An 18,339-nucleotide genomic window follows, 5' to 3' on the forward strand; every position below is an offset into this window, starting at 1 on the left:
CCATGCCAGAAGACCATGCCAAGGCAATGCTGATCATGTGGTTCTTTTCCTCTGCCTACAGCCCAGTCACCAGTAGAGTCCTGGTTTCTCACTGAACACTCATGAAGCAGGTCTCCACTCTCTGTACTTCTGTTGGCACTTCAGTTTTCTGAAGTCCCACCAAGATGGTCCAGTAAGCTCTGCTTGAAGCAATATGGGGCTTCTCTAGCCCAAAAGAAAAACCAAAAGGTTTTTCTTTTCTAGAAAGGGGCTTCTCGTTTTTTATAGAGAACAAGCATGGGAGTTTATGGCTTAAAAGTGATATGTTCAAACTCTTAGTGTTCCTCCCACTAACCGACTTCAAAGGCTTTTAAAGAACTACATACTAGGTGATGAAAGAGAGATAGAGGGGGGAGACAGGGAAGCAGATGTTCATGTATCTCCACCAGTCAAAGATAGTTGATATATCTAGGTTGGGTAGTGGGTTACACCTCTGATTGAACAATACCAAACTTATAAAGCCTATGATTAACATTTCTTAAAAAAATGTATAAATGCAAAAAGGAAAAGGGGGCATGGGATAGGGGTTTTCTAAGGGGGGGGGGAATGGGGAAACGGGATGGTATCTGAAGTGTAAATGAAAGATCTAATAAAAAAAAAAAAAAGAAAAAGAACTACATAGTGCGACTGACAAGATGGCCCAGCAGGTAAAGGTATTTACCACCAAGCCCTATGAGTGGAGTCTGACTCCTGGAATCCACATCAAATTATACAGATATATGACTGTTTATCCATCCATCCATTAATAGGCATTTAAGTTGTACACATCTTTGTGTTAGTGGAGTTTTTTAGGACAGTAATGCATATAGAAATTTTAGTCTGGACATATTATTAGGTGTCTTTGCATTACTGTGACTTCAGTACAACTTCAGGGAGGAAAGTTATGTATTTTCCCTTACTCAATTCTCTCTGGAGCTCACAGGCACACTGACCTACATGTGCCTCATTTTTCAGTCTTGTTGGCAAGTGAACAGTAACCATATAAACATATGCCTTCCTTTTTAATAGGTATATAATCAAGAGGGATTGCTGGGTGACATAATTACTCCATTTGATAGTTTGGGGAATTATCAAGCCATTTTCCAAAGCAGTTGCACCATTAAGCATTCTCAACAGTGGTATATGAGTGTTGTAATTTTACCAAAATTTGTAATAATATATGACTTTTCAATTCTTGTGCTGCCTTAGTGGGTTTGAATTAGCATCTCACTGTAGCATTGATATACATTTTCCAGACAACTAATGTAGCACCTGTCTTTTTTTATGTTTACGCAGTTATATATTTTTTCTTGGAGAAATGCCCATTTCTTTGAACTTTGAATTCTTGTCCCTTGTAAAACTGTATTATTGAGCAGAATTTGAAGGAAGAGCCAATCTATGACTGGTCCACTTGAGACCCATACCAGGAGATGGAGCCCATCCCTGACACTATTAATGATATTCAGATAGCATAACTGTCATCAGAAAGGCTTCACCCAACAACTCATTGAAACTGATACAGAGACCCACAGATAAACATTAAGTGGAGCTTGGGAAGGAAGAATTGTAGAAGTCTGAAGAGTCAAGGACACTACAAGAAAACTCATAGAATCAACTAGCCTGGACCCATAAGGACTCGTAGGACTGAAATGCCAACCAGAGAGCATGCACAGGATAGACCTAGGCCCTCTGTATGTATGTAACAATTGTGCAGCTGGGACTCCTAAAGTGAGAGCAGGGATTGTCTCTGACTACACTGCCTATCTTTGGATCCCTTTCCCCTAATTGAGTGGCCTTGTCTAGCCTCAATAGAAGTTTGGCTTAATCTTACTGCAACTTGATGTGGCAAAGCTGGTTGACATCCATGGGTACCCTACACTTTTCTGAGAAGAAGGGGAGTAGGAGTTGGGGGAGGGAATGTGGGAGGGAGGAACTGGGAGGAAAGGATGGAGGGGAAGATGTGATTGTGATGTAAAGTAAACAAATAACTTCATAAAAATAAAATTGTATTATTTCTATCTTGAGTTTTAGGAGTTCTTTATATAGTTTGGACATAAGTCTCCAGTCAAATAAATGTTCTGCGAATATTCTTTCTCATTCCGTGGGTTCTTTGAGTGTAGGTATGTTTGTATGTACATGAGTGTATGTATGTACATGAGTATATGTATGAGTGTATGTATGTACATGAGTGTAGGTATGTTTGTATGTACATGAGTGTATGTATGTACATGAGTATATGTATGAGTGTATGTATGTACATGTGTGTATGTATGTACATGAGTGTAGGTATGTTTGTATGTACATGAGTGCCCATTCATGTGGAGGCCAGAGGACAGCTCAGCTGTCATTTTTTTTTAGGACCTTGTTTTTGAAATATGCTTTCTCCCTAGATAGGAGCTCACCAAGTAGGCTAGGGTGGCTGGTTGGAGAACCCCAGGGATCTACCTGTCTCATTATTCCTAGCACTAGGATTATATATATATATATATGTTATTATGTCTGATTGTGTATGTGCATGTGTGTACATCCATAAGCTTGTGTGTGTGAGTGTGTGTGTGAATGTAAAGGACAGAGGTTGATGTTGGGTGTCTTGGGTCACTCTCCACCTTATTTCTTGAAACTGGATCTCTTCACTGGAGCTGGATTCTCTGATTTAACTACACTGGCTGACCAGTGAGCTCTGGTGCTCTACCTGTCTCTGCCCCAACAGTGCTGGGCTTATAGACATGCACTGTAGCTCTTGGCTTCTACATGGATGCTAAGGATGGAAACTTAGGTCCTGCTGCTTGTGTGGCAGTCATTTTATTCACTGGGTGGTCTCTGTGGCTCCCACAGTTTTTTAAAATGTGGATTCTGGGGGTTGGACTCAGTGTCTCATGCTCATAAGGCAAATACTTCGTCAACCGTCTTCCATTTTCTTCATGGTGCCCTTTGAAACATAAGAGCCTGAAACTTTGGTGATGCCAAGTCATCTGAATTTTCTCTTGCTATGTGTGATGTGGAGTCCTGTCTCAGAATCCTTTGCCAATTCAAAGCCATGGATGTTTACTCTTATATTTTCATAAGATTATATGGCTTTAATTCCACCATTTAGGCAATCAGTTTGGTGTTAGGAAAGGATCCAACGTCATTTGTCTGTACTTTGGCTATCCAGTTTTCTCAGCACCATGTATGTAAAATACACCATGTATTCTTTACATACAGATTTGTCTTGCTGATCCCATCAAAAACCAGTTCACCGTAAGTATAAGGGGTTGTTTCTGGACTTGGCATTCTATTTCACTGCTCATGATACGGCTATTTCCCGGAATACTATGATTGTGCAGAAATCTGGATGTTGGGAAATACAGATTCTCTAACTTAGTTTTCTTATTTTCAAGATTGGTCTCAGGATTTTATGTACCTTTTATTTCCATTTGGATTTAAGGAATATTTTTTCAATCTTGTTTTTTTTTTTTTTTTTTTTTTTTTTTTTTTTTTTTAAATACTAGCTGGGATTTTAACAGTGATTGCACTGAATCTCTACATTGTCCATCATTCCTGGGAGAAGGATTGCCCTGTTAGCAAAAGCAAGTGAACATGAGATGTTTTTGACTCAATTAGATTTTCTTTAATTAATTCTTTTCAATGGTGTTCTAGGGTTTTGTTGCTAGTCTTACATTGATTTTGTTAAACATCTTAGTAATAAATATTATATTGATTTTAAACTTACTGTAAGTAGATATTTTCTTCTTTTGTTATAATGTATAGAATTTTTGATTTAGTTTGTATCTCATAATCTTGCTAACTTAGTTTTCTAATAAATAATTAAATACTGGTGAATTTATTAGTTATATAAAAGACTATGTCATCCATGAGAGGTGATTGTGTAAACTGTTTTCTTCTTCTTTCCTAACTGACCAAATAGACCCTTCAGTGAAATACTGAATAGAAGCAGTATAAGTGGATGTCCTATTGTTTCCTAGATCTTAGGGAAAAGCAGTTTGTCTTGGAAGTTTTCTATAGATGTTCTTCATTGTGTTGAGGACATTCTCTTCAATTCCAATATTTTGAATGTTTCATTATGAAAGAATGTTGAGTTTTCTCAAATTTCTTTTTGTGTATCTATATTATATATTGTATATATATTTACATAATTGCAGGTACTTTTGTTCATTTTTGATATCTATTAGATTAACAAAGTTTTGAATGTTCAAAAGCACTGTATTCCTAGGGAAAATTTTATTTGTCAATACCATATGAATTTGGCTTGCTAATATTTTTGTTGAAAATATTTGCAGTTGTATTCTTGAGAGATGTTTGTGTATTGATTTATTTTTTAACGATGCCTTTACCTAGTTTTCTTTTGCAACATTGGTATCATACAATGTGTTGGAAAATACTACCTTCTCACCCATTTGGGGAAAAAGTCTATGTAAGATTGATATTAATTTCTTAATGTTTGCTAGAACTTACCCATGAAGCTAATTGAGCTTTTATTTGTAGGACATCTAAAAATTAATTCAATTATATTACATGGGATTGGCTTATTCAGATCCTCTATTTCCTTAAAAATATTGTATGTGTGTTTGTGGTATGTATGTGGGTGTCTGTGTGTATCTATGTTCAGGCATGCACACACAACACTGTGTGTGGAGGTCAGAGGTCAACTTTTGGGAGTTGGTAATGACCTTTCACCTTTTGGGGTTGTTTCTACTGCTGGGCTCTGTATTCCAGACTGGCTGTTCTTTGTCACCATGGCCATCTTTCTACAGTAGTGCTGGGATTACAGATATACTACACTATTATGTCCAGATTTTGTGTGTTCCAAGGGTTAAACTTGGGTGGCCAGGCTTGCATGACTTCTGCCTTTACTTGCTGAGCCAAGTCCCTGGCCCTGGCTCATTTAATTTTTAAGTAAGTTATAGCCTGTGCTTTTCTAGGATTTGTCCATTTCATCTTAACATTGACATACAGCTGTACATAGTATTTTTTTATTCATTCAATTTTCTATGAAGTATTGTTTTTTCTTCATGTTTAGGTTGAATAATTTGAGCCCCTTTTTCTTGATCACATGTAATGACTTTTCAATGCTGTTGTAGATTATGTATTACTTTTATAGTTAAAATATTGCATGAAGACATAGTTAAGGCAGTCCCTATAATAATGGGAAAGGTGACTCACTCTCTTGGGCCCATTCTCCCCAAGGATAATGTGGCTATTCTCAAGCTTTTTCCTTGACCCCCTTCACTCTGACTGCCTGAAGGTGGAGGTAAGATGATGGTCCATATACTCTGGTCAGGCTTGTCTCTTACCATGGACCTGGTACAGGAGGGGCTACTCACGGCTGCTTGGTCTATGCCATAACTCACCGATACTGTTTTTGACGTGCTTCCAGTTCTTTACGCCTGTGCTGCTTGAGGATGTGAATTTGGTCATCTCGGGCCAATTTTGCTGTGAAGAAAGGACAAGTATGAGAGCAGCCTGAGGAAGAGCAACAATGTCCACACAATGCCCGGTGGTCAGGTTTTCCCAGACATCTTCCATTAGCCAAGACAAGCTGATAGGTATTTTGTGGTGTTTATTAGATATCCTTATTTTTTTGTTTTGTTTTTGTTTTTTTTTGTTTGTTTGTTTGTTTAATACAACATCTCATGTAACTTGGCTGGCCTAGAACTTTCTATTTATCCAAGGCTGGGTATAGAAGAGCTATGGGCTCTATGGTTTAAAGTCATGTGACCCAGAGCAAGCCACCTTGACTGTCTCGTATAAAATGTAGACGATAACGCCTAATTCTCAGGATCTTAGGAGGATGTTAGTGTGAGAACATTGTAAACACTCTACAAAGCGTTAGTCCTCTTATGTGTCTAATATTTGAGAATAATGGTTATTATGGCTTACCCCCATAATGGGTAACCCATAACCTCAGGGTTTTCCTGCCTGCTCGCAATCCAGAGGGTCACAGCATTTTGTCACTTGGCCTGTCATGTCGTCTCTCATTTCAGGAGCTTTGGCAAGTTGCTAAAGGCCCTTTCTCAGAGCATTCAATGCAGATGAAACTGTAATCAGCTATACTTTAATCTAAGGTAAATCCAGCAAACACACAGGGTCCCAAGTAAGAATCTGAAAAGGTGATTATAATATATACATTATTCTGTCCTGCAGTGCACTGTACTATACTATACTCCCTAGCTACATGTGTAAACTAATTGCACAAAACATTTATATTTTGTATAACACATTAAAATTAATGGAAAAGTTAAATAAGAAACATGAGAGATTACAAGTCCTGTTTTTATTCCATTAGGTTTAGCAACCACAAGATGATTGTTTCAAGGTGTGTGAATGGTTCTCAGACACCAACTCTCAGTTTTCTTTTCCCTTACAGCAGGCCCATTCCCCTCAGTCCTCAGGAAACACCAGAGCTCTCTAGCTCACTGTATGTCCATCCTTGAGTATAGAAGTGGTCCCAAAGCAGAACATCAAGACAACAGAGCAGGATCGATAGCCCTGAGGTTGAGATGAGTCTAAACTGTGGCAATGCCTATTGTCACTGACCATGCTAGGCACTGTTGTGAACATTTGTCATTTTCTTTGCTAAAAGCGTTAGACAGCTGGAGTATTCCTTGGACACCTTGACCCTAAGGAGATTCATTTTTTTAACCTACATTTGGTATGAATAGATTTCCATGGAACTTAACACAACAAATTGACTCAAGAGACTGGCTCAGTCTCCCCAGTTAGGAGACTCCAGCTAACAATGGATGGGACTTCTCAGGCTATAGGATGACAAATTCGGCTGCTTCTGAACTGAGTATGGCAGAACCCATCTCCAGGGACTGGCATGAGCTCTGGAAAGAACCATTTGTACACACGTATGCTATAGATCTTGGGACCTCACAGGTTCTATCACTTTCATGATTATGGTGAAGAGGTAAAATATTAGATGTAAGCCACCATGTAGTGTGTCAGAAGCCGTCTAGGAGGGGCTAAAGCTAGTGGGTGACTTTCCTGGAGATGGCTCACTGTTTTATTTTGCATGGTCTGTGACGGGTGAGCTCTGGGAGGTGAGGCTCCAAAAGACTTCATCCCAGAATGGCTTCTTGCTAATGATATGCCTCTCCTATCATTATTATACAGATACAGTCTAACAACTTCTGGGCATCAGTGCACCCTACTGAGCAAATTTCCTGCAGATCAACATGAAGATGAACTTTCGTGAATTAATGCTGTTTAAATGAATTAATGATTTTATATTTTATATAGAACTCGTGATTTGATTCAAATAATTTTAGGAAGAAAGTTCTAAGAGATGGTTTTAGTTGTTTTGCTAGAAAGATATAATGAAGTTAGAATCAAGAATAGAATGTACTCACTACTCATAATATCAAGTAAAGGCTGCATAATAACAATGAGCTTTCATAATTACAATAAAAAGAGAAATAGGTTTGGGACAAACTTACATTCAAGGAAAAACATTCAGGTCCAAGGATGAAGCCACAGGTGTGCATTATGATAAGGCAAGGCCATGTAAAAAACTATTGCTTTGAACTTATAATGAGTATAAAATACTGCTTTGAACTTGTTGTTGATAGTACTAACTGTACTGGGTTTCAAGAGAGAGGGTTTCATGGCTAGAGATCATCAGTCTTTTGGCCTTCGTCCAACTCTGTGTTCCACCTCAGCTCGATCCTCTAAGGCCAAGCAGGCCCCCGGCTGTGGTGGGAAATGGGGTCACTTGTGGAGTGGGCCCTCTTCTTGCCACATTGTTCAAGGCATTGGTTGTTGTACCATGCAGGTTAACCATGGTCACAAATCCTTTGGCATTCTTTAAATTGAGATATTTTAGTGTCCGTCCCCTCAAGGATAGGTGGTAGAGTTACACAATACTGGTTCCAGGCACGGACCTGGAACCTGGCAGCTTCTACTCTCTGTTTCTTGGAATACTTGCTCTTAGAAGTGAGCTACCATGTAAGAAATCAAGCTATGAGACTCCTTCAAAATGGGTGTTATGCAGAGATGGAGGCCATGGAGCCCTGAGCCACGTGGGAGAAGAACCATCTTCAAGGTGAAGCCTGCAGTCCAGTGAGTTAATGGCACAGAGGACACAGACCAAGTACTTGGCAGATCCCTTCCAAGATTCTAGACCTACATGATCACTGGACAAATTAAATGACTTTCAAGTTAAGATGGTTGGTACCAGCAGTGGTTAATGGAACTTGTCAGCTAGATTACTTGTGTCCCTGAAGACCCCCTTCCATTTTATCTTGTCTATAAAGCTGATAAGAACAGATTGCATCACCATAAAGCCCCAGATGTTAGGAAAGCAAGAGCCTTCCAGGACCCCACTGGGATGACTTTAGCTGAAATGCCCCACAAAGGGAAGGGAGAACCTGTCGAGACCATATCCAGGGGTTAGGCATGCCTCCCACCAGTTGAGGGATGGGACAACCCACCCATCTCCAAAATTTTAACCCAGAATTGCTTTTGTCTAAAGGAAATACAGGGACAAAGAGTAGAACAGAGGTTGAAGGAAAGGCCATCCAGAGAGTGCCCCACCTGAGAATACATCCCACATGCAGACGTCAAACCCAGACACTACTGCGGATGCCAAGAAGTGCTTGCTGACAGGATCTTGATACAGCTGACTCCTAAAAGGCTCTGCCAGATCCTGACCAATACAGATGCAAGTGCTTGCGGCCAACCATCAGAGTGAGCACAAGGACCCCAGTGGAGGAGTTTGGGGAAGGACTGAAGGAGTTGAAAGGGGCCTTATCTGGCATCAGTGGGAGGGGAGGCACTTGGTCCTGTGAAGACTTGATGCCCCAGTGTAGAAAAATGGTAGGGCAGTGAGACAGGCAGGAGTGGGTAGGTGGGTCAGGGAGCACCCTCATAGAAGCAGGGTAAGGGGGGGATGAGATAGGGGGTTTGCAGAGGGGAAACCAGGAAAGGGGATACCATTTGAGATGCAAATAAATACCTAATTTTATTAAATTTTAAATAAAATACCTAATTTTAAAAAAGAAAAGAAAAAGAATGAATTACATCAATAGGCTTTCCATTAGACTCAGCTCTGGGGACAGCCCAGAGCAGAGGTCCTGGGAGAGTGAGCATGTTGAGGGTGGGGCAGTTGTTTCCTCGCCATTCTGCTCTTCCTCATCTCCAGGGATGTCCACTTCTCTACGAAGGTCACAGCTCTGCACAGACTCATAAGATAGGGGCTAGCTTTAAAACCTCACCCTGCTACATTATCCTTAAGCTCTTCCCTCCCCCCAGCTCATCAGGATTGGCCAAGCTGCTGGCCCTCTGCACAGAAGTGGCCCCTCTGCACACTTCCACAGCTTCTTGTAGTCCCTCTCTAAACAACTCTTCAAATCATCCTAATCTGCCTGCACTGTCGTGCATGCTGCTATCCAGGGCTACCGAAACCATAGGCGGGAAGGACTTCCCCATCGAGATCTTGGGTGGGGCAGACAGAGGAAAGATTCTAATGCCTGCTAAACCCTGGGTTAAGAGAAGCACCCTGTCCACAGCCTTCCTTGTTCTAGCCACAGGATAACTTGAACAATGTGTGGGTGAGTGGGAGGGAGTTCCCACTGAGCTTGGGGGAGGGGTGGTAAAAGTCCTTCTAAACCCAAGTATCCAGGTCAAAAAAATTCCCAGAATTTGGAGAAGGTCGGGTTCCACATCAAGGACAATGGGATATGATCTGATGGCTGAAGGACCCTAGAGGGAAAAGAACAATAACGTCTTCCTTTTCCTCTTCTTCCCCCCCCCTCTTGTGTCTCAGTTTTCTATCAGAACGGTGGTTTAATTATCAATCTCTTCTTGTCTGCCTCTGACTGTGCAGAATGAACCATGATAGAGGACCCTCATCAGAGAGGTGCTCATTGCAGTTAGGGGCGGTTAGGGACGGTTAGGAGTGGTTAGGGCCAGTTAGGGGCGGTTAGGGGCGGTTAGGGGTGGTTAGGGGCAGCAGCATCTGTCCTCACAGTGGACTGTTGCAGGTAGAGGCTTATCATTCCTGATGAGATGGGAAAGCAAACTCAAGGACCACGACTACAAGAGAGAAATTTGCCAAAGCTTAGCTTGACCCATGCATATAAGCAGCTGGTATACAAAGGTGTCACTCAGAGGGGGTGAGGGGTGTCACTGTGGGGGGGGGAGTGAGGGGAGAGTGCAAACGGCTGACCTTTGACATCTGCTTCCCTCTGTGTCAGCTGGCTGGGAGTGGGGCCTGAAAAAGAATGTCCTCTTATGGAAGTACCAAATTGGGCCCTGAATATCCAGGATCTTGGGAGGCTATAACAGCAGAATTGAAAGTTCAAGGCCAGCCTGAGTTATGTAGTGAAACTGATACTTTGTTTCAAAGCAAACAAATAAAACAGGAGAGTGAACTCCAGCTTGCCTCTGGCCCTTAGAGCTGGCATTCTATTGGCAATGTTAGTCCAACCCTTTAGTGTCCAGGTCTTGGGGGGGGGGTCCTCTAGCCCTGAACACCTCTCCCCATCTTAGAGAGGACGGCCAGAGAATTCGTCTTAGAAGGCCATGTGCTAAGCTGCAGTGCTCCCCATTTGGAGGACTCTTGTCACAGGTGCCTGTTCAGAGTCCCTCATTACCTAGTGACAAGAGTGAGAAGGCCTATGTCCACACCTTTCCAGGACAGTGTGCAGAGGGAAGTCACAGTTGGTGTGAATCCTCAGACTATTAGCTCCACTCTAGACCTCGTTAGTGCTGAGGGAGATCCCATCTCTCGTAAGGGAACAGGATCCAGAGGTGTGCTCCACCCAAGATGGTATTCTCATGCCCAGAAATACAGCTCTCTGAGAAGGGGAAACTTTCTGGTTTCCAGGAAGCCTACAAGTGGCAGGGGTCCAAGTAGCTTACCACATCCATCCCTCAGGACAATCTCGCCCTCGCCTGTGATCCAGCGGTAACATGGGAACTCGATGTAGTCCCCATGGGGTGTCTTCAGGGTGATGTACTTCAGATACCAGTCATCATGGAGCCAGTACTTGCGTTTCTCGATTTTGACTAGATAGATCTCGCCCAGTTCTCCATCCACGGTGACATCGTAGGAGTCCACCTGGGCGGGAGAACAGGACAGTCAACTGCTGCCTCCCAGGCCTGAATTCTGACACTGTTGAGAGTGTTCCTTCCTCAGTGCGCTGCTCTAACACAGCAAATATTTGAGTTAGGTGACATAAAGGGGCAGTTCAAGATCATCCTAACGTTTGCCTTCTTGTGAAGAAAGTCTTCCTCGGAAGGAAAGCCGACACCTGTACAGTTAGACCCGGTTGGCCACCTCAAAGTCCACAGTCACTCCACCTGACTTCCCTAGCCCAACTCGCTTTCTTTATTATATGTTTTCCATACAATTCAGTGTGTAAGCAATGGACTCCCACTGCCTTCTTGAATCTTCATTTAGTCTTAAATAACACATGACATACATTGCTGCATTAGGCAAATTTGTCCGCTTTTCTCCTATTATTTTTGGCTCATGCTAATTTAATTCTCAAGCTTGCCTTATCTGAAATGGGATGAGGGAGTTTTGCTTTTCATACAACTAATTTTTATAGCTGATCATAATCATAAGTTTATGGAGTACAGTATAACCTCTCAATAAAGGTATAGAAGAGACATTGACAAAGGGTAATTGACATTACTTTCTCTCTCTCTCTCTCTCTCTCTCTCTCTCTCTCTCTCTCTCTCTCACACACACACACACACACACACACACACACACACACGGCACACGGCCCCACCCCCACCCCAGTTTGGTCATTTGGGAATATGAATGAGCCCAGAAGAGTTGGGGTCAGTGAAGGGGAATTGGGTCAAAGGGCTGACCTGCTGTTTGGGACTCTGAGTTCACATTGTAGGTGCAAATTTGCTGGCCACACAGCCTCACCAAATTGCTTTATTTCCTTATCCTTCTCTTTTTTCCCTTCTTCAATTTCCTCCCCACATCTTCCTCTTCATAGTCCCCGATTCCTACCCCTTCTTTTTTACCCGCCATGTCTTCATTGTTTTCCCTTCCTCTTCCTCCCATTCTTTGCCTCCATTTACTCCCTTCCTCCTCCTGCCCATCCTCCACTTCTCCTCCCTGTTCTTTTCTTCCTTCTCGCAGACCTCCTCCACCTATTGTGTGTGTGTGTGAATATGTGTGTGTGTGTGTGTGTGTGTGTGACAGTGGGCAACCTTGTCATTCCTCAGTCACTGCCACCCCCACACCAGGTCAGTGTCTCTTATTGGCCTAGAACTGACTAAGTAGGCTAGGCTGGCTACCTAGAAAACCTCAGAGATCTACCTATCTCCTTTTCCTCAGAGCCAGGATTACAATGTGGCCTCAGGATTACTGGCTTTTTAAAAATATGGGGTCTAAGGATCAAATTTGAATCCTTGTGCTTGCAAGGTGAACACTTGACTGCCTGAGTATCTCTCCAGGTTGTGTTTCTTCGTCTTTCAAGAAGAGATAGCAACCCGCTTGCAGCACCATTGAGAAATCAGAGTCGGGGGATACTTGAGTAGCTACTTTCTCCAAGGGCACAGTCCATAGGCATATACATTAGAACTAGCTGGTCTACATGCTCAGACTCTATGGGAGCTCATGAGGCAGGAAGCCCTGCAGCATCTGCGAGCAGCCTGAGCCAACCCATTGCACTGCAATTCACTCATAGCTCCAAGTGCCTGTGGAGTGAGAGGAACACCCTATGTGTTCAAACCTTGGACTTGGTGGATGGGGAACTCTTGCAAGGCCGAGGGACAGTGGGAGGGGTTTATAGCGCATGCAGAGGAGAGGGAAGTCAGCCTGTGGTCAGGACCAAAGGGTAGCCACCAAGAATGCCTGGACCCAGCCCCAGAGCAGCTGCCTCAGGGGAAGTGGTTTTCCTGTGGCATTGAGAGGCTAGAGAGGATGGTCTTGAGGGTAGGAAGGGATGACGTCAGGAAGGTTGGGGTAAATGAAGAGAGGGCACGAATTCCAAGGTAATAAGAAAGATCTGAGGAGAAAGCCATGTACTTTGAGGCCATCTATGCAGCTACAACTGGTGACCCATAAGAAAGACACCGAGTAGCTGGGTGGTGGTGGTGCATGCCTTGAATCCCAGCACCTGGGAGGCAGAGGCAGATGAATCTCTGTGAGTGCAAGGAGAACCTGGTCTACAGAGCTGTAGTTCTAAGACAGCCAGGGCTATACAGAGAAACCCTGTCTCAAAAAATCCAAACCAAAACTACTAACCAACCAAACAAACAAACAAAAAAACAAAACAGAACAAAAAAACACAACCAAAAGAAAGACAGACAGACAGAAACTGAGTAGCTTTTCTTGGGGAGGGGAGGCTGACTCTTTAGCACACCTATAGTATAGTCACAGGAAATGGGACCTTAAAGGTCCTTAAGTCCACTCGGCTGACGGCCTCAGAGCTGCACTGGATGAGAGCACTGTGCATTCTTAGAGGAACTTAATCCGCTCTTCGATAGGGTCTTCTGTAGAAGATGGCGGTCAGGCCTATGGTCTGGCTTACCTCTGGTCAGCCCAGGGACCTTGCCGCCCTGGCCTCAGGCCTAGATATGACAGGAGATAAACAGGAGTTGAGGATTTCTGTTAGAATCCCAGAAGTCTTAGAGATAAAGTATACTGTTTGTGAGTCTAGAGTTCCAGAGTGTAACTAGAGCAAGATCACAGAAAGCAGAGAGAGGCTTCCCTCCAAAAGGCCACAGGAGGGCATGTGGAGCCACCAAATGTGCTGACCTTTTCTGTCCTTTTCTATGGTTGGGTGTGCTGGTTTGATGCTTCATATGTTGTCTATGTTCTTGACATACCGAGTTCGTTCTTTATGGTGGGCACTATAAGCAGTGCTTGGTCCAGGTGCTCAGTGAATGCTGTGCACGTGAATGTTTATGTGGACGGTCACTCCATTTTACAGGTGTATCTGAGACTCAGAGAGGGCAAGCATCAATGTGTTAGTGAGTGACTGACCACCTCAGAGGTAAAGAGGGGAGTGGGCAGGAGATTTCAGATATGGGGAGCTGGCAGAACAATGTTCTCAATTCAGGGAATTCACACAGAGGAAGAAGGCTAGAACACAGCTCTCAAGATAGAGATGCCACCGCATTGGTCAGAAAGCTGGGGAGAGACACATGAAGCATGTAGTTCACTAGCCCAAGTCAGGAGGGGCCAGAAGGCCAATTTTACCTGCTGTTTTTCTTGTTTGTTTTGTTTTAAAACTCTGCTGTATATTTGGTTTTAAAGTTTCCAAAACCAATCATACATCAGTGACAGAGCTATATTCTGGAAAATGAAGTGTAAGGCAATTCTGTCATAGTGCATATTTACACAAACACAGATATATATCATACTATACAGCCAGGCTACATGGTATAGCCTATTGCTCCTAAGTAATATATATGTACTGAATGTTGCTGTATTGAATACATTAGGTAATATATAATAATAATTATTTATGTGTTTAAACATACAGAATATACCAGGCAAAATGAAATTTCACCTCTGTTATAATCTTATAATGACACCATCATATATGAGGCCTGTTGTTGACATAAACATCATTATGTGTTACATGAATCTCAGCAATGTGTTAGTTGATCAGCCTCTGAGCTTTCTAGCACCGTTTTATACACAGTGGTCCATTCATTTACACTTTCATCTCTGCCAGAGGACAACTCTGCACAGCTCAGGCACTGTCCACCTTCATTTATGTCACCCTTCTGTGGATGGGTGGAAGAGAAAATGGATGTCTCCTGGAGCAATGGGCTGTCCATCTTGGATGGAGAATGAGAAACTGGTTGGAGGGGGAAGAGACTGTAGAGCAGAGAAGGTGGGGGAGGCTGGAGGGCAAAAGAGATACTAGGGCAGAGGGGATGGGAGACCAATGGCATCCATAGGAAGAACAAAAGTTGCAGAGAATGAGGGCATTGGGAGCAGTAGTCAAGGGGATGTGGGGCAGAAGTGGGAAAGTGAGGTTGCACCGTGGGGACTGAGAGGGGACAGAAGTTACGGTTAGGGGAAGCCGAAGGAGAGAGGCAAAGGACATTAGAGCAGAAAAGGAAGGGGAATTGGAGGGTGAGCAGGGGGAGAGAAATTGACCATTGGGGGGAATGAAGCAAGGAAGAAGAGGATGAAGGGCAGATGTGGGGGAGATGGACAGCAAGGGAGACCTAGTGTGTAAAGGTTGATGGAGAGAAATGTGTGTTCCCCATCAATATTCTCTTCCTCATGAAGAGGTACTACAGAATTTACTCTCCACAAATTTCAGAATGTTTGTGAGATATATTTAAGAAGCATATTATCTGTAAGATGAACTTAGATGTACTAAATACATTTAAGAACCACACACTCAACAGCCCACCCTCTCCTTAGCTCGTTTGACATACTTTTGAGCAGATAAAGTAGTCAACAAAGATGTTCTCAGAATGTCAAGATTTGTCAGAGCTGTCTCATGTAGGACTGGCTTATGGAACAAGGCCATTCTATGTTCAATCTGGGCTCTCCTCAGCAAACAAAAGGGAACCACTGAATGCCTGATGCTCAGGAGAGCAAAGGCTCTCTGACCTGAATCCCTACTCAGAACCCTTGTGGGAATAATGGAGGATGGCCAATAGTGGACTTTATTAAAACAGCTTAGTACTGACCATTATTCAGTTGTACCTTAGAAAGGGGTGCTGGAAGGGACTGGCTGGCTTTCACGGTGGCTGTTATTCATGGTGACACTGTAGCACTTTTCTAAGAACAGTGGGATAGCCTTATCTTCTCAGCTAACACTTCCCTTAAGGTTTCCTTTCTACCTTTACCCAAAAGGGACATCTGGACTTTAAAGATACACTGACCACAGAATGAGGAAGTAGCTCTGGACTGTGCAAGACAAAGTATGTAGTAACTTTGCATCAACAGGAACTTTCTCAAAGGTTGTTTTCTTTTTCTTGTTTTAAGGCTCCCTTTGCATCCAGCCATAGGACAGCAGTTGTACCCGAGCTGTGGCTCCCTCCCCACAATGAAAATATGTATGCAAATCTCTCCTGAAATTTGCCTCTACGGTACTTGGTAAGGTGTTTAATTAATACCACCCAAATGATTTTTCAGGCTGGGAGACAGGACAGAAAGGCAAATGATGAGCAGGCCTCTCACTTCCTGTCCAGTCATTTATGATGGCCACAACGCTGTTCTCCTCCTGGGGGAGATGGCACATGAGGTGTCCTGTGCTGCACATAGCCTGAGCCCACTGATTTGTGGAGAAGGCCCTCTGCAGTCCATTTATAAAGAGGAAGCACTCTGTCCTCTCTCCTTCCCTCTATATATAGTGCTTTGGAGGTTGCATAGGGTGTCAGCATCCCGCACGGAAGCCATGCTTAGTCTTTGCAGGTGTCAGCATCCCACATGGAAGCCATGTTTAGTCTTTGGCCATTTCTTGGACTGGTGAAACCAAGGAAGAGATGTCACTCTGAGGCTCAACACCCAAGTTTGCTTGAAGGGAGTTCAAGCCTGGTTAGAAACTTGCTAATTATGGCTAAGTACCAGGTCCCAGGATAGGAATCAAGCTTAGAGTTTGGGATCCAGAAAGGGGCTTAACTATCATCTCCTTGGTTTAGGTTGAACAGATCCGAAGTGAACTTTTTCCTGGAACTATCCAGTGGAAACATGAAATTGTAGTTTGTGTGCTTATCACAAGTGGTTAATTCTAAAAAAATTCATGTGGGTTGATGTAATAGTAAACTAAAAGTTAAGAAGTCAGCTTGATAAAAATCTAAACTATTTTTTTTTAGTTTAAGATAGTTTCAAAAACTAAACCTAGTTTAGGATGATCTGGAGGTAGTAGAAGGAAGACCTCCCCTCCTCAGTGTCTACAGTGTGTGTGTCTATTACAGACTCACTTACTAATCAAGTTTGATGTAGTAAACACTTAGTGGGTCACTGAAAACCATGACCTGACTGTATTAAAAGAAAGCCAAGGGGCTAGAATTTACACATCAGTAGCATCCAAGCTGAATGCCCCCCACAGTGCTTGGGTGGGGCTACCAATGCACAAAACTCTGGCTGCTAGACTCCAAAATCTGTATTAGGAGGAATGAAAGAAAATCTTTCTTCCTTTTTTTCCTTCGAAAGTTAATACTCAGGGAGGAAGTGTCCCCTCACCCTGCTGATAGTCTTTCCAAAGGCTGCTCCGCCAGACCTTCCTGGGTTCAGGAAATGTGGGATACCTAAGTGTGGTGGCGACTCCTAGACTCATTCCTAGCCACCGAATGGGACTGGGCTCCCCCATGACTCATGGGTAAGATTGGACCTAACCAATTTTCAGTTTGGTAAACGGAGGTCCACAGGAGCGATAGGAGAGTGATTAAGCCCAAATTGATTCCCAATCCCGGATCTCTGACTTACCCTGGACTACTGTCTATGCAAAATGGATAGCTGTCAAACAGGGCTTTCTAGGCTCCGCAGTAGAAGGAGACTCTGAGGCACTGGGACCTCAGAACTTCCGAGTGAAGGGGCCTCTCACAAATTCTGGGTCCCATTGGTGAAAGTTTGTGCTTTCTCTCACGTAAGAAACCAGCCGCAAGCAGACCGCACTTTGGAAATTCTTTGTCCCTTAAGAGATTCGGGCCATCAGGAAGCCTAGGGTGTCTCACTTGTCCTGACATGCACCGACTCTGGAGATGCATCAGCTTCCCAGATGCACTCAACAGTAGGGTCCCTGGCGCTCAGGTGCCTACCTGCCCTGCCCCGCAGCCCGCCCGCTCTTTGCTGCCAGCCCTCCATCCCAAGCGCGCATTCTCACCGCGCCACGCTCAAAGTCATTGTAGAAAGCCTTGTCCAGCAGATGCTTCTCGCTGCAGCCCGCAGAGCCAATGAGGCTGAGGTAGATATAGTCGTCGGTGCCCGCGAACCACTGGCTGCCGGTGGCCACAGTGACAGTGTAGGAGGGCATGGCTCCGGGCAGTGAGTGCTGCTGGCGTGGGAGCAGGAGCCCGCGAAGCTCAGCGTGGCAGCCCACCAACTTCTTGACACTGTCACTGACGCAGCTCCCTGCCACAGTGGCCAGCAGCCGGTCGGCTTTGCGCTTGAGTCCGGCCCCGCCCAGGGACCCGCCCTGCCGTCTGGCTCTGGCTCCGCCCCTGTCCCTGGCCAGTCCCGGACATCCCACCTTCCAACCCATCCTTCTCTCCTGCGGCGCTGGGTGGAACAATATTCTCATCTCTGATAGGCGGGGGCCCTTGTTCCTGTGCCCCATCTCCACCTAGCTTTTATCCCTCATTCATTTTTGCTTTCATTAGTTAGTTAATCCTTTATTACTTCCATCTTTATGGCTTCCTGCCTGCTTCAGGGTT

At 43.9% G+C, this 18,339-nt stretch overlaps 1 protein-coding gene across 3 annotated transcripts in view; it reads right to left on the reverse strand.

The window, feature by feature from the left end:
• The window catches only part of Alox5 (arachidonate 5-lipoxygenase), a 55,125-nt gene extending 37,057 nt beyond the window's left edge, over positions 1-18,068 (reverse strand). For 2 of the 3 annotated variants that reach the window (XR_013112578.1, XM_076940346.1), the window contains exons 1-3: positions 17,790-18,063; positions 10,885-11,083; positions 5,370-5,451 (exon numbers count right to left, since the gene is read on the reverse strand). Coding sequence is in view for 2 of the 3 variants with exons in the window: in XM_076940346.1 (XP_076796461.1) it covers positions 5,370-5,451; positions 10,885-11,083; positions 17,790-17,939 (431 nt within the window). In the remaining variant the exon portion in view is untranslated. Of the gene's footprint in view, positions 1-5,369; positions 5,452-10,884; positions 11,084-17,789 lie in introns of all 3 variants that reach the window. The other variant, XM_034511620.2, reaches the window with a different exon arrangement.
• Between the last annotated feature and the right edge of the window lie 271 nt (positions 18,069-18,339).

Source organism: Arvicanthis niloticus, chromosome 9, assembly GCF_011762505.2.
Source record: "Arvicanthis niloticus isolate mArvNil1 chromosome 9, mArvNil1.pat.X, whole genome shotgun sequence".
NCBI lineage: Eukaryota > Metazoa > Chordata > Mammalia > Rodentia > Muridae > Arvicanthis > Arvicanthis niloticus.